Source organism: Gymnogyps californianus, chromosome 5 (genome assembly GCF_018139145.2).
Source record: "Gymnogyps californianus isolate 813 chromosome 5, ASM1813914v2, whole genome shotgun sequence".
Taxonomy (NCBI): Eukaryota; Metazoa; Chordata; class Aves; order Accipitriformes; family Cathartidae; genus Gymnogyps; species Gymnogyps californianus.
The window spans coordinates 61,727,784-61,743,583 of record NC_059475.1 but is presented as its reverse complement, the minus strand read 5'-3'; the positions used below and the strand labels follow the sequence as shown (position 1 = coordinate 61,743,583).

The following is a 15,800-nucleotide window of genomic DNA, read 5'->3' as shown; positions in this document are numbered from 1 at the left end:
CCCTCACTTCTGTCTACCCCCTCGTGGTCTCCTGCTTGGGTTTCCATTTTCCAAAGTGTTCCCACCTGCTCTTGTAAGAAAGAATTGATAGAACCTGCTCCCATGCGAACGCTGTGTCTGTGGATTGTACCAAGGCACTTCTGTCGTGGTTTAACCCCAGTCCCAGCCGAAACCAGGACAACTTCTTTGTGTCCTTATCTCACCATTGTCATCCCCACTTTCGTAAGTTTGTTTCAGTTTTGGGAAAACCGATGAAGGTTTTAAAGAAAAAAGGCATCCACCAGTGTCATCACTTAAGTACATGTGCCAGCCTTGTGTTATGTCAGTGGTTTTAGACTTATGTGGGTGGCTACTTACATGTCACTCTGAATTGTAGCTGCCATTAGGCTTCTGTGTCCTTGACTGAACAGATACCGCTCTTGCTGAGCAGCTCTTCATAGAAATGCAAGAACCACCTCATTGGTCAAATATACATGTTCTTCTGAGGCAGTAACTGTCTCTCTCTGGGCATGTTAGTGAGGATAACCAAAATGATTATTGGGGTCCTGGCATCAACTGTCTTGAACAATTAGCAGAAAGTCTCCTCAGCCAGCTCTAGGGAAGAATACGGAGGAAGTTGGCTGTTGGGAGCATCTGAAAATTTTTCCCCAACCGAGGCTGCAGTAGCCTTTGACTGTAGAAGTCTTACTATTGCCATGTTGGCAATGGTCATTGATATGACGGTACAGAGGCTATCCTCGGCCTGCAACAGATTCTGATTTTCTGCATCTTTCCTGATGGCGAAACAAATAAGAAAGAATGGCTAATCTGCGAGGCAGTCATTTTATCTGTGGGTTTTGGTGCTGTTCAATGAAGCACAAGAAAGCTGGTCCCCTAGAGAGGTGGGGAGCATCAGAAAAAAGGTATGGGTTTAATCCCTGGAATCACAGCAACATGTGCCTTTTAGTGAATGTCTGCACTGACAAAATGGTCAAAATGTCTATGGATTAATATTAATATGTTGAGTGGTATTTTCACAGTTGAGTGTTGAGTCATGTGAAAGTGTTCTGTTAATTGAAAGCTCATGGTTTTCCCTAAATAGTTTGATTGCTTATCTTTGGGAGTGCACTGGTATTCATTTTTATGGAAGAATCATTTCTGCTCCTAAATTCTACTAAGCAAAAGGATTGAAAAAACCCGCATAGGCAACATACGCAATGTATTCGCACATGAATGAGAAATTCTAGTCTGAGAATGATATACTTGTTGTTAGTTCACGTAATTCAGTTCTTGTTTATCTGTATCATTAACAGACCATGAATGAGTTTGAATACCTTAAACTACTGGGAAAAGGCACTTTTGGAAAGGTCATTTTAGTTAAAGAAAAAGCAACTGGACGGTATTATGCTATGAAAATTCTGAAGAAGGAAGTTATTGTAGCAAAGGTGAGTAGATGGGAAACTTGGGAATGTGGTTCACCCTTGATACAGCCTTTGGGAAAGTCATACCAAGGGTTCTCTCAGTACTTGTAAATAATTGCTCCATTAGTGTTTGAAAGGGACCCGTGATCTGAGGAATCACTTTGCTGATTTCCTTCTGCTTGTGTTTCAGGATGAAGTAGCACACACTCTGACAGAAAACCGTGTTTTACAGAACTCGCGGCATCCATTCTTAACAGTAAGTATTTCTCCCTCTGCTGAGTGTAACTTGACATCGTGACAACCAAGACTTTCCTTATTTTTTGTTATTTATATAATACATCCGAGATCTGTGTTTTCAGAGTGGCTGTGTATTTTTGTACCCTTCCATTTTTGGGAAGCACAAATTAAAATGCTTTTTTAAGTCTTCTGATTCTTGCGGAGCAGGTCCTCAGTACCTCTTGAAGACAATGTTTCAGGGTGTGGTTTGACTTTATGGCTCACCCATTTAATGGCTTGCTATCTCTGAGAGAAGTATCTGCTTTCCTTGTCCTCCAAATGCTTGGTCTCCTCTTTGTAGCAGAGATCAGGGTGACCCTGATCTTGTGCCAAACAAGTTCAGGAAGATAGAGTGGGGGAAAAACCCTTTAATTTTGCCTGCCTTTGTTGTTTTTTTAAGCTCCCAGAAGCAGCTCATTATGGAATCGGAGCACTGGTAATGCCAGCCAAAGGATAGTGGTGGGAGCATGTGGGATGGGGCAGGGAAGAGTAGGACCGTGCTTTATCCGCTGCTTTCCTTGTGGATTGGCTTAGCTGTAAAATCAAACCATACTCTCAGTTTAGACCTTCAACACCAGCAGTCTTTCTGCGTTGAGTTCAGATGCCTAAGTTCCACCTCAAGATTTTGTTTCTAGTATTTATTACAAGTTGGCTCTGAATTGTTTCCAACCGCTTAAGCCCTCTAAGAGACCTGCGTAGGATCCCGGTTGTTTCCTTTGTCCAGGTACACAAGGGCTTAGCTGGAATTTAGACCTTTTAAGCATGGCCTCTGGAAGTAAATATTGACTGTATTGGGTATAATCAGTAAATGTTTGTTGACATGTCTAAAACCCGATCCTCCCTTTCTCTGCAAAAATATGACTGGTTTAAAAATGCCACCCCTAGTAATGAAGACGATGATATCATATGCGGTATTTTCTTTTTAATGCTTTCATAAACCCAAATATCCAAAACAAGGGCTGTCTTGAGAAGTCAGCTACGAGACTGGGTTACGACCAAAAAACTTAAGACTGTGGCAAACAAGTTACTTCTGCCACAGGAATACACGTGACAGGACTGTACAAAGGCACCTTGTGATGCTCCATCACACCCTCCGTCTGGTCTGTTTTTGTGAATTGCTCACAAATTGATATTGACGGCATTGCTCAGTCCTCTGGCAGGCTGTCAATGGGGAGCAGTTGCAGGCAGCAGGGCAGAGACCAGGGGGTTGGTGTGTGTAAATATGTACGTATTTCATATAAGAGGGCTTGTAGCCAGCACGGTAAAACCTTGTGCTCTGGGGTTTGGTTGTGGCCTCTTGTCTGTGAGATGAAACTGTGGGAGCTTGTGGCCTGGGGAGGAAACTTCAGAGCCACTGTTGGTACGTTTTGTATCACTGTTAATGGGCCAGGACTTTGTTTCACAGCATTCTAGGCGTTACTGATAGCTTCTGCAAGCTATTGTTTTAATGTTTTATTAAATTTATTTAATGAAATAAGTTGGCAGTGGATCAGTCCTCAGCTGCAACAGGAAAGTGTAAGTATTACATAAGATCCAAGGACAAAAAGTCCACTAAAATAGAAAATTTCATGTTTGTGTTTCTGCAAATCTATTTAAAATGCTTTTATAACTGTCATTGTGATCTGTCTTCTAAGTTTTGGTTTAAATCTGTTTCAGGCTTTAAAGTATTCCTTTCAGACACATGATCGCTTGTGTTTTGTTATGGAGTATGCTAATGGAGGGGAGGTAAGGGAAATGTAATGATGTTTAATACTTTAGGATTTTCCTGTACTACTACTAATTCTGCTTTACATTATTTAGCTAAGGTCCATGTTTGCAATTCTAATTAATCCAAGTTGTCCCAGTTAAACAGAGCTGTTTGCAGGTTTAGCTAATATTAAGAATTAAGACTCTTAATTTTCTTAACTCCATTTTTAGAGAATAGAGGTTTTGGGTGTAGGTTCACATTTTACATGACAGCAACATATTGTAATCTGACATTTAGTAATTCAAGAAGGCAAGGTTGCTTTCTAGTTGCTCTTCGGACAACTTTTAACACTTCTTAATTAACATTGTGAGCATGCGTTACTTTGGAGGGAGAACTGGAAACAGCAAACTACTATTAGTCAAGAAGGAAAAGTTGGAATATTAACATGTCTCTAAATCATGCATTAAGCTGTAGTTCTAATATGCAATTGTAGTTCAATCAAAATGAGTTTTTATAATTTTCTGTATGTACAAGAATGTGCAGCACACAAACTGGTTATCAGTCTGCATCTGTGAATATGAGATATAATTGTCTAATCATTTAATTTATGATGCTTTTTAACACATTTGGGAACACAGCTGGGTGAGGATGGGAAGGGGTTTTGTCTTAGGTAATATCACATTCCAAGCAGGATGGCCTGCGAAATGCGAGACATAACTCAGAAACATGTGCAATCTAAAGGTAACAAATTATTGTTCTTGTAGTTGTTTTTCCATCTGTCAAGAGAGCGTGTCTTTTCTGAAGACCGGGCTCGGTTTTATGGAGCTGAGATTGTTTCAGCGCTGGATTACCTGCATTCAGAGAAGAATGTGGTTTATAGAGATTTGAAGGTATGTAGAAAAATAATTTCATGGGCTTTTTGGGTTTGCGCTTTTTGTTAGTTAGTCACAAAAGAAAATGAGCCTGAATTATACGAAAGCCTTTCCTGACTGAGCTTTAACATAACAGTTATTGCAACTGTTAGACTTGACTTTACAAGGATGTCTAAACACTTTTATAGTCTAAGAGGTTGTGTAATACATTTATCAGGACTCTGGTAGCATTTCAGAGAATATGAAGGGTTACTGAGCTACTTGGATTGCATTTTCACTTGCCTGCTTATGTTCTAAGAAACCTTGCTGGTTCTTCTGCATGGTAGAACATAATCCTGGGCTCTTCATCCCAGGTCTTACCAGATAGATGCAAATTCATACTGTGTGGATGTTGGACTTCCTTGCAATGTGCTGCACAGCACTATCTTCATAGTACCTGCTTGCAGTTAGAAAATTGGATAAGCTTCAAGTTGCTTATTTGTTTGGTGAGCACAGAAAGGGGGAAGAAAAACCCAAACAAACAAGAAATCTCAGGGCAAACGAACTTGGGAAATTCTTGAGGAAAATGCAACAATAGCATTTTTTTTTCCCTGAGAAGTGTTTTCAGGAGAGGATGAGGAGATACTAGTAGTTCATTTAGGAGCAATCTAAACTGAAGCATGCTGTGTAATGTTTTCAGGCTACGTCAAAGTCATTTGGGATTCCTGCTGGGATTTTGTCTCCCATATCACCATGATTCCTTTGAAAGTGCGCTTTATTTCATACACAGTGGAAACTACGTCCTGAAATCTGGATGGCTTTCTCAATTAGTGGCGCAGGCTAGGATGAATACCATGTGCTGAGTAAATGTATGAAGAGATTCTTGTGTAAAGGGTCTCTTTGGAAGTGGTTCCTTAGCGTTGCATTTGATTTTTGTTTCATTTGCTATCCTTTACTGGTACAGAATATTTCATACAATCACTTAGAGTAAAAGCAGAGATGAGTTGTGTGAGGGGGAATACTTTATATATTTTTAAAAGAACTGGTGTTCTGTTGGTGATAGTATTGTAGAAGCATAAATACGTCTACATTCTGCATTCTTTCTGTATATATGATGGGTTAAGCGAAGACTGCAAATTAGTTACCTAACATTCCCTAAAGAACTAAGGAAATTGATATAAATGTGTATTTACATCGTACGTGCTTTGGCAGCTACTATGGTTCTGACCCCAGTGAGAACGAGGTTGAAAACTGATCTGCAGAAGTTCATGTCTTTCATTGACTTGCTCAGGAGCAGTGTATGTTATATGTAATAATGTCTTTCATTTGGATTTTCTTCTCAGTTGGAAAATCTTATGCTGGATAAAGATGGACACATAAAAATAACAGACTTCGGACTATGTAAAGAAGGCATCAAGGATGGAGCAACAATGAAGACTTTCTGTGGCACTCCAGAGTATCTTGCACCAGAGGTATGTTTATGTTGGCTGTTGTACTAAATTATCTTCTTAAATGCCATCCGTGATAGCAGTAGTGATACAGAATAATTCCTGTACCATAATGTGTTCATACAGTAACTACTGTTATGTAACAACACATACTGAGAATCTTTTATTCATCATGTTCTGGGACCTATCTTTAGCATAACGGTATGTGATAATTTATCTTTCTTCCACTTTAGGGAATATTTACATTTTACTGGAACATGCTTGCTTCTTGTGTCAGAAATCTAATTTAAAGAAAAACTTTTAAATCACTTCAAATACTAGGTGATGGATTGGTGACTGTGTTGCAATTTGTTGGCTGTGTGTTGACCTATTTGAAAGCTATCAACAGGACTTCGCTTAAGAAGTAAAAGTATTGTCCAATTCTTTTACTCTTTGAAGACAGTATAAGGCAACATGTTTTCAGAAACAGGACAGTCTAAGCTTTTTCTGCAGTATTTAGCATGGTATGCATTAAAAGTGCCGACTGTTTTGTGACTGTAAGAGCACGAGATGTTTCGCAATGTTAATTTGAACTTTTCAGTTTCAGAGGAAATAAATCCAAGCAGGGGATCTCACTCCCCAGATTGTATGTTTTGGGGATTTTTTTTTTTTTGTACTAATTATTTTTTTTTTAAGTGTAAAACGCAAATGTGTGCTTGCAACTTTCATCCTGGAAATACTCCTTCTGAGAGTTGTGCAACACAGGTGGTGTTATAGCTGTGAGATAGTTATGGGCAGATCAAAAGTGAAATTGTGTGATAGAGGATATATGTATACATGGTATTTTGCAGGCAGACGCTAGTTTTCTCTGCCCACGCTCTGAGCTGTCTGGAAGCAGACTTGCTGTATTAGTTAGGGCACCGAGCCTGAGCTAACGCGGTGTGCCTCGCAGAAGGGCTGGTTGCCTTGCAGTGGGTGCTTTGCTACCCGTGGCGTTAAGACTTCCATCCAGCTCGGAGCACAGGCAGAAGCAAGTCTTGGGTTGCTGGCAGATTATATATTGTTGGCAAAGCCAGGATGTAGCCTTTCTCTGAGATGGGAGACTTGGGCATTGCAAACCTTTCTCGAGTTGAAGTATGCAGAAGTATAAAGTATGGAAAACCAAAGTGGAGGAGGAATATTTCTACTGAGAGCTGATGTCTTTGCTGATCAGCGCTTTTGCGCTTGTCGCTTGCATAGCAGTGGCAGTGTGTTCTTTTTTTGTTTGTTTGTTTGGTTTTTTAACTCCCAGCTGCTTTCAAGGGCCTCCGGTCTCTTCGTAATAATGAAGAACGTGGGCACCTGTCGAAGTAGCTTGCAGCAAGGAGGTGGAGCCAGTCTCATGATAGCTGCCAGCTCTCCATGGATCACCAGAAGTCTTCAGTGAATGTAAATTGGGGTCCATGCACCACAATTTGAGATTTACTGATGCAGGGAGTAATTAGTAGCACGACAGAGTGTTGTTTATTCATAAACATGGCTTTTATTTTAGCTTTCCTCTTAAAATCAATTGCTGAACTTCAGTTTCTCATCAAGGATTTTATGAGGAGACTAAAAATATTTACTGTTTTGGTTTTGTTTTTTCCTAACTTGGAATGTGGGGATTCCCTGTGCAGGTGTTATGTTGTTCTTTCTGTTATATTTGCTGTTATTTTTCTTTTTAATATTTATGAGGAGTTAGCTCATCCAAAACCCTGAAGGACAAATCCTTTTGATTAACCCAGCTCTCTCCCTTACTTGCAAATCCCATCTGTGAGTTGGAGTGTTAAATTCTGGAGGCTTTTGTCATCTGGTCGATAGCATGCAAAAAATCTGGAAATTGTGCGCGAGCGATATTCCGTGTGTTTAAGGTCATACATCCTTAAAAGCAGGGGTCTCGATCTTCTTGTCTGCATTTGTAACTTGAATCCAGCATAGCGGCATGTTTGTACAGTTGTTGCATCGTTGTTTTTAGGTTCATACTGGAATCTTGTGCATGGATGACAGTGACTGAACCATGTCAACTTTGATGTGTCAGATGCATCGATGACTGTGATGTTTACAGCTGTTCTGCGTTCTCTTTCAAATTCCATCTCACAGCAGTCTAGAGCTGCTCGTTAGGAAATGATGATCCTTTAATTTAAGTGAAATGACCTTGTTACTTTACTGCTCCCCAGCTATACTGCATGTTGCAATAAATCATGGATGAGTGCAATACCTTTTTTGTTACAGTATATTTTTGACGCTAACACCGTTGCTCTGTTTTGTGCAATCACTAATATGAGTGTATGCTTGTTGTGATAAAGAACTTTGAAGAAATGAGCATTTTATATTCTGTTTAGAATTAATGGAGGTGAAGGAAAGAGTTGTAATTAGTAATCTAAATTATAATACAGAGTATTAATACGCTTACTAAAGTAACATTTGAAGTATTTGCTGCATTTCGAAAGCACCTGTAGCATTTATTGCATACATAACAAAGGCCTTTGTGGTTTTCTTTTTCTTTCAGTCTCTCCTATTGCATCTCTTGCAGCAGTTTAAAAAATAAAAATTGGAGGCCCCGTGACTTTTTTATTTTAGGTAACCCGAGTGTAGGGGAGTGCGAACAGGAAGCGCTTACTGAACGGGGTGACTCAGAGAGCAGTAACTGCATTGTCACACAATATCTCCTGTGAGCTGAAGGGCCACGATGCTTGGGAAGGATGAGGCCGGCTCCTGGAATCCTGTCTGGCCGGCAGCTGTGTCGGCCGTATACATATACGGGGCAGCTGCACAGCCAGCTGTCGTTTGGTGTGAATCATACGGCAGGGGATGCTGTAAATAGACCAACGTGGGGTAATCTAATACCTGGCAGCCTTTTGATTTTTACTGCAGGCCCTTTCCCCTCGTTCAGATAATTAAGGGGAATAATTAGTGAATAAAGAGAGGCAGAGTGCAAACAGTTGTTACGTGGAGTGTCTCGATGCTTCTTTTTTGTGTGCAAAACCTTTATCAAGGTTTGTAAGAGGTTCAGATCCTGCTTTTGTTAAACTTGCATTGACTTCGTTTGGCTCTTTCACCCTTTTAATTTTGAGTGTAAAGTATTCTGAATTTGTAGCAATGTAAAGCTCACACAGACACCGTGCAACAAGAAGACACGATGGTGGTGCGGTTGTGGTTTGTGCTCTTAGCAAGAGTAAGCAGTTCAGTGCAGACCCGTGAAAAGAGTAAAGATGACAACTAAAACCTGAGGACAGGGTCTGGAACATGAGACTGTTGGTGTCAGCTACAGACAACTGCGTAGGAGACACAAAGTCTAGAGGAGTCCTCATAACATCCACTCCACAAGCCACAAAACACTCCCCACTCCCTTCAGCAATGTTCAGTGCAGAAGATCAGAAATGCACTATGACAGGACTTCTCCGGAGCAAGCAGGAGAGATGGAGGGCACTGCTGGGGTCCTGAGTCCCTGCACCAGCTGAGGCTTTGTTAGGTAGAAGTGCCCAGAGGAAGGAAAAAATGAACTGTGCTGGACTCCTTCCGCTGTGAGACCTGGCTGAAGTCCACCCCACTGACAATTCCTGGGTTTGCAGCCCTCTAAGCAGAGGCAGGAGTGTTAGAGCTAGTAAGCAAGTGCGGTTGGAAGCGGAGGCAGAGGGGAGGAGGCGAAACATTTCCAGACAATTTGGCTGCCGTTTTACGGCCTTACAGCCGGTCAAATGTTAGGAGTGGCATTCTGGCTCTTGGTGTTTAATGTAGATTAGTCATCTAGTATTTGTGGGTGGTCTTTCAGGATGTGTCGACCAAAGGGTGCAGAGCCACCCTTTGAAGGGTGCAGGTTGATATGAAGATGATGGGGATGTTTGCCTTGTCGCTTGTGAAGTAACAGGTTGACGGTCTTTTCTGTTCTCCCCGTACTGGCTCCTTGGTGGTTTGGGTTTTTTTCTAAAAAATTAGATCCCATTTGGAACAGTTTGTGATGAATAAGTGAGAATTTAACAGCTGGCTCTGTAATGTGAGAACAGTTCTCAGCCTTTGGGCTTTCAAAGGTTGTGCTTATCATGACCATAATGTGAGGGAGGGTGGGAAGAAGAAGAGAGGGAAGCTGCCGTAACGTACCCGCTGCCTCCTTTTCCCCCTTCTGCTCACCTAGTGCAGTGAACGTGGATGCCAGTTCTTTTCAAATGGATCTTCTGCAAATACTCTGCTGGTGGATTCGGCTGTGATGAGAAAAGATGAACTTGCTGGGGTAAACTTTGCCTCTCAAGTTCTGTGTTCATGCCTGGTTTGGGAATGTCTTCTAAAGCCTTTTCCTTACATTTCTGCAGGTGCTGGAAGATAATGACTATGGTCGTGCAGTGGACTGGTGGGGTTTAGGAGTTGTGATGTATGAAATGATGTGTGGCCGGCTCCCTTTCTACAATCAGGACCACGAAAAGCTCTTTGAACTCATCCTTATGGAGGAGATTAGATTTCCACGCACTTTGTCACCTGAGGCAAAATCTCTCTTGTCAGGTTTGCTGAAGAAAGATCCTAAGCAAAGGTGAGACTGTTGCTTAATAGTTGCACTTTTAAGCACTTATGCCCTCAGAAATACCAAAAAAAAGGGGGGAAAAAATTATGTTAAAGGCTTCACAAAGAAGTTAATAGTTGTGCTATGCAGAGGTGTGTCTGTGAAAGGGAACTATCTTCAAGACAGGTGACTTAAAAGTGAGTGTTTCTGTGCTGCCTTATGAAATGCCCATATTGCCATCATTGAAAAACAATTGAAAATGGAACTGCGCAAAGGGCTATTGCATGCATGCATGCCAGCCATTTTTCTTTATTTAAAGTTGAGGAAGGTATTTCAGACAAAATTGTAGTTTTGTTTCTAATCCATTCAAAATGATCATCCACCAAGATGCAGGAAGTGGACCTACTCATTTTTGTTTTAACTTTTGACATGAGCGGACACCGCAAATAGCGACATGAAGCAGCTTTGGTGATCAGAAGGCTGAACTTCGGAATATGATGGGTGCCATTAATGCAAAACTATAGCCTGGGACAAAGCAAGTTAATCCTGCCTTCGGTCGTAACGAATCCAATGGCTGCTGTGGGTTATAAGCTGCTCTGCACTGAATGCTTTCACCTTCTGTCCTAGTTCAGGCTGCTGTCTGTTTTCTGAATTTTTGTTTAAATCTGTGCCAGTGATTTAGCATCCTGCTTTGGACAGTAGGTGGTGGTGTTTGTACCATGTTTGTGGTGGAGTTTATACCATGCTTAATCTACTTTTCCTATTTCCTCCTTTTGGTTTTTTTTTTGTTTTTTTGCTATGCTGTATTATCTAAAAAGTAACCCTTGATTTAAAAACAGAAAAACAAAAAATCCCAAGCCCTTAATGGCTAACAAACAGAAAATAGAACAAGATCCAAAAAGGATGTTGACCTTCGCACAAAGATAAACGTCAGTTTAAAAACCTGCCATCTTGTCAACCCAGAGATTTTTAAAACAAATAATATTGTGACTTTGCCACTGAGCTCCTGTCCTGAACCTTCCACCGTAAATAGTCCCCAAATAGGAAATCTTTCATGTGAGGTGCAAGCAGAGTATTCCGGTTTGCTTTCTGATGTTTGTTTAGTCTGTGTGCGCACGTGTGTGTGTGTGCATATAGCAGGAAGATGGTTTTTGCCAGTACATGGATACTTGTAGCAAGGATTTTTGTCATCACTGTAGGCTACTTCTGTCACTATTTTTGATGGAAAATCCTGTTGAGAGGTCTTGTAATGCAAATCCACAATTTGTACTACCAGAGGATTCAACTTAGCAGTGACGTGGGGAACCGGGAACAGTTGCAGTCAGGAACATGGCCGGCCTTGTACTAGGTGGCAACAGCTGCACACCCCTCCTGAACTCGGCGCCTGCGAGGGGACCTCCAGGAGAAGGTTGTGTAATTGATTAGCAGCCCCCCCAGGCACCGTGCTCTGTGAGCGTGGCTGCAGCCTCTGCCAACAGGATTCCTGTCCAGGAAAGCGCTGGGTTAAATACAATGGTGACCCTTTTGTAGCTTATTCAGGTGGGGCCTTTCAATCACTGGAAACACAAACAGCATCTGCTGTAATTTGTTCTTAAAGGAGCATCTCTGATGAACCAAAATGCAATTTGTTTACAAACAAGAATGCCACTCGTTTCTAATTACAAGGTTTTCCCAATGCCAATAATTACTCCACAATATGCTCATTTTATACAAATAGCCACTTCTTCACACGTATCTTCTGCGGGCTTGGAACCGACGATGCTCTGATCTGTTGGACAGATGATTTTCATGCTGCTGATAGAAATAACTAGACTAGACAAGCCTGCACACAGGCCCGCAGCTTGCTGATTACTCTGGTGCTTCCCAAGCTTTTTGGATCGTGGACCATTCTTCAATACTGGTTTCTCACCAATCACCCTTCACCCAACTTTTTAAGTGAAGTTGTGATTTCTGCAAATCCCCTGTGCTTCGTGGCATTTCAGGCAGTTCGGAGAACTGAGCTTGGAAGCACTAGGGGTAGAAGTCCTGAGTCTTGGCCTTGTAGTTTTATGTTCTTTTTACTGTGTGGTCTGTGTGCTGGGGTGGGTGCCTGGCATACTTGGTAGTTGACTCATAGTGAGTTTATGGAGCCATATTGAAGAAAAACAGCCAGATAGCTACGAAAATACATTCAGTGAAAAGTTAAATAATGTGCAGTAGTCTGGTTGACGTTAGCCCATTGATGGTGCTTTGGGGAACCACTGTGTAATTGAACAGAAATCCCCTCTTCCACAAAGCCCAGTGGTGGACAGAAGTTGGTGTCATTGTAATGTTGTCTGTGGCATAAAACATCAGAATTGGCAGCATTTAGTAACTGCTGATGAACTTCAGAGTGGGACGGAGGAGACAGCCAAAACCATGAGAAGAATGAAACTGGGAGATGTCGTCCCTTCCCGTAAAATCCTCAAAAAAACCTGACAACAAAAAAGGTTGATATAATGAAGCTCAGTGACGAGGCTATTTTAAGTTAAATATCAAGGAGTTAGGGAATTGTGACCTGCGTCCGTGCATTAAATCTTAAAAATTACCTGTTGTACCTGAGCTGGATATATAGAAGCAGTCTTAGCACTCTGCGTTCAGTAGTATCAGTTCAGTCTCAAACTCACAGGCATATGGGGAAAATGTGAAGAACAATAAATTGCATTCTGCTTTTAATCATGGCTGTTTGCTAAATTTGGTCATATAAAATCCATTCTGTAAGAGAAAAGGAATTTTGAAGTTTCTTTTGGGATTGATATAAGTTTATTAATCTTGTAATGTGAGCCGTAATTTTCCTAAGAAGGAAAAAAATCTATTCTGTAAATATTTCCTTTTGATGTGACCTGAAATTCTCCTTTGCTGCTTTGTGACATATGTCAAATGGAAGAAGGTAATCAGAGCATTTTTTCACACATAAAACAGCAAAGTTTTTAACTTTTACTATTCTTTCTCTGGCTGTGGAGACTGCAACCTGTGAAAGTCGGCATGGATCAGAGCGCTCCATGTAAACGGGCTGAGTTTAGGTGGGTGGGTTTGTAATCAGCAGAGTGTCTCGCAAGCTCTGAATCTTGGCAGGTTTTAAACTTGAGAGAACTTCAGGATGGTTTCATCTGAATTTTGATCATGTGTTTTCCCTACGTGCCGTAGTGCTCCCTGTCATAGGTCAGGGTTGTTCAGCCTCTTTCAGATGGGGTTAGTCACAAGCTGCTTCATCTATTTCTGTCTTCTGTGGTGCTATTGGACCTTGCCATTCAGGAAGAACGAGAGGAAGAAGATGCAGCATTTCACAAACGCCTGTTAAAAGATTTAATGACTTCACAGAGTTGTAGTTGTGGCTTTGGAGCGCTGAAGGTGGTCGCTGGGAACTGGTGATCTGTCCTTGCACCCACACAGAGATCTGGCACTTCCTTCTTTCTAGTGATGGTCGTTCTTTCCACATCCAGAGTGCAACTTTGGCTGCAGATGCTCAGGAATATCAGGGTCAATCAAGCCTTTTACCTGCATGAAAACCAAACTCCTTGCTTTTTTTTCTTGTGAAGGGAGGCAATTTGTAGTTAAGGTGTATGTCTGTGTCCTCTGTTTGTGGTGCTCTGCTACGGAAAGGGTAGATGGCTTGAGCAAACGTGCTCTCAGACACAGCTAGGTCTGCAGCCCATGCAGCCAGTGCTGGAGTTGGAAGAGGTAGAGGTGACAGTCATGGGGAGTGCAGGGGCCTGGAGGTGGTCCCAGCTAGCTGGTGGCAGGCAGGAGGAGGTAACCTTGAATAGCTGGTCCTCTTAGGCAGCAGACTTCATGCCTTGTGGGCATCCAGAGTTTTGAAACCACACGAGAAGTGTCGTACGTTCGCTCTGAAATATGTGTGTCTTGAGTACAAAAGTGTTTCTATCTCCAGACAACTCCAGTGTCCTGGGTATCACTTGAACTGCAGAGTGCTCATCAAGTCTTCATACATGTTTCACCAGGTGCTTTGAGGTAAACTGAGATTTAGCTGTTGTGTATGGTAATTTTAGTCTAAATCGGTTCAGTCCAAAGCTATTCAGAATGAGTTTGGACAAACTCAAACAGTTCACCCATAAGAGATCTAAATTGAAGCTGAGGAAAACATAAAAGGCAAATTTAAAGAGATTTTTTTCCCAGCTTTCTAGAAATCGGTAGTTTAGAGACTTCCCAAGCCTCAGCATCCTCACATGTGACTACTCTGTGGTTACTAATGTTGGGGAGTGGGAGCTTTTCCAATATTACTGCATCCACTGTGTTGTGGTTAATGAAGAAGTGGGGAAGTAAAGCTCAGCACAGAGGTGGGAGTTGCATTAGGCTTTCCAAAGTCTTTGAGCAGGAAGGCCCCCAAAGAGTGTGTGTACAGGGCTTTGGGAAGAATGTGGCCTTTTCCTTCCAAATCTGGAGTCATCAAATCGTGCTGTTCCCAAAGCCAGCCAGAGCTTCTCCATGCCTATACTGTCTGTCACAAGAAAGCAATGTAGATGCAGTTCCTAAATCCTTCCCTGTGGCAGTTAGAGGCCTCTGAAGGCAAGGGCCATAGTAAAATAAGTTACTAGTCTCCATCCTGACTGTATCAGAGAAGGAGAAATACGCATCTGTGTGCTCTGAGCTGGTAAACACCAATAGCTTTTGCTGAGCTGATTTTCTCAAACCTGGTGGGTATATTTGCACTGTTGTAGAACCAGGTTTGGGGGCAGGGCAGAGTCAGAGAAACCATGTTAAGACAGAACAGCAACAGAAGCGGTGCCCAAAACCGTGGCCATCTCCTCAGACGAGGACGGTGCACGTGCAAATCTGTAAACAACAGAAACCTGTCACCTAAAAGGATGACAGTCTCTTCAGATGAGGATTTGCCCACAGTCTGAGTCTGTATTGTGGCTCCTAATATGGTGAAGCACGAGCTTATGAATGGGATTATTTGGCAGGGCAGAGTGAAGGCGGTTGCTGCCCGCTTTCCTGCGTTGGACCCTGGCTGTCCTTACTGTAGAAACTTTTTAACTATAAAACTAGAAGTTTGTGGGTTTCTTCTTAAAGAGCTGGGAATGGACCTAGGTGCTGAGCACTGTTTACTTTTACATGGAGAAGTAGAGAAACAGTATTTTTCCTGTGATCCCCTAACTGCAATCTTCTGGCCTGTGATAATAATACTTTCACTGTTGACTGTGTGTTTATACACTATATTTATATATCAAAAATCACAGTACATAAATTTTTAAAAATATTTGCACATGATTTATCTATGGAATGATAGCTGATTGCCCTTGATTTGTGGAGCACAGACATTTGTCACTAAATGATTAAACGAACATGCAAGCAATACACAGTTCCATAAAAAATTAAAAATGTGGAAATTGTTTCAGTTTAATATTGATGTTGCACTTTATTAATAATTTTCTCCTTGGGATTTAGCTGAAATATAGAAACAAAGGCTCACACAGATGGAAGTTAAATGCATAACCAGAATGGTTTGGCAGGTATTTTTTAAGGAGACCAATTTAGACAGAAGTTTGGGTTTTGAGGGGTTTTTGGGGGGTTTTTTTTTTAGTTTTTTTTAATTGCTTTTTGGCCTCTACACTTTCTGTTGTATTTCCTTGTATACTGTGTGTACAGTATTTTTTTCTTTTTAACTCC

General features: G+C 41.5%; 1 protein-coding gene across 2 annotated transcripts in view; it reads left to right on the top strand.

The window, feature by feature from the left end:
* Positions 1–15,800, top strand: part of AKT1 (AKT serine/threonine kinase 1) — a 73,730-nt gene that overhangs the window by 49,594 nt on the left and 8,336 nt on the right. For both annotated transcript variants that reach the window (XM_050897342.1, XM_050897341.1), the window contains exons 6-11: positions 1,293–1,424; positions 1,591–1,656; positions 3,333–3,401; positions 4,128–4,253; positions 5,558–5,686; positions 9,967–10,181. In XM_050897342.1, the coding sequence (XP_050753299.1) occupies positions 1,293–1,424; positions 1,591–1,656; positions 3,333–3,401; positions 4,128–4,253; positions 5,558–5,686; positions 9,967–10,181 (737 nt within the window). The remainder of the gene's footprint in view (positions 1–1,292; positions 1,425–1,590; positions 1,657–3,332; positions 3,402–4,127; positions 4,254–5,557; positions 5,687–9,966; positions 10,182–15,800) is intronic.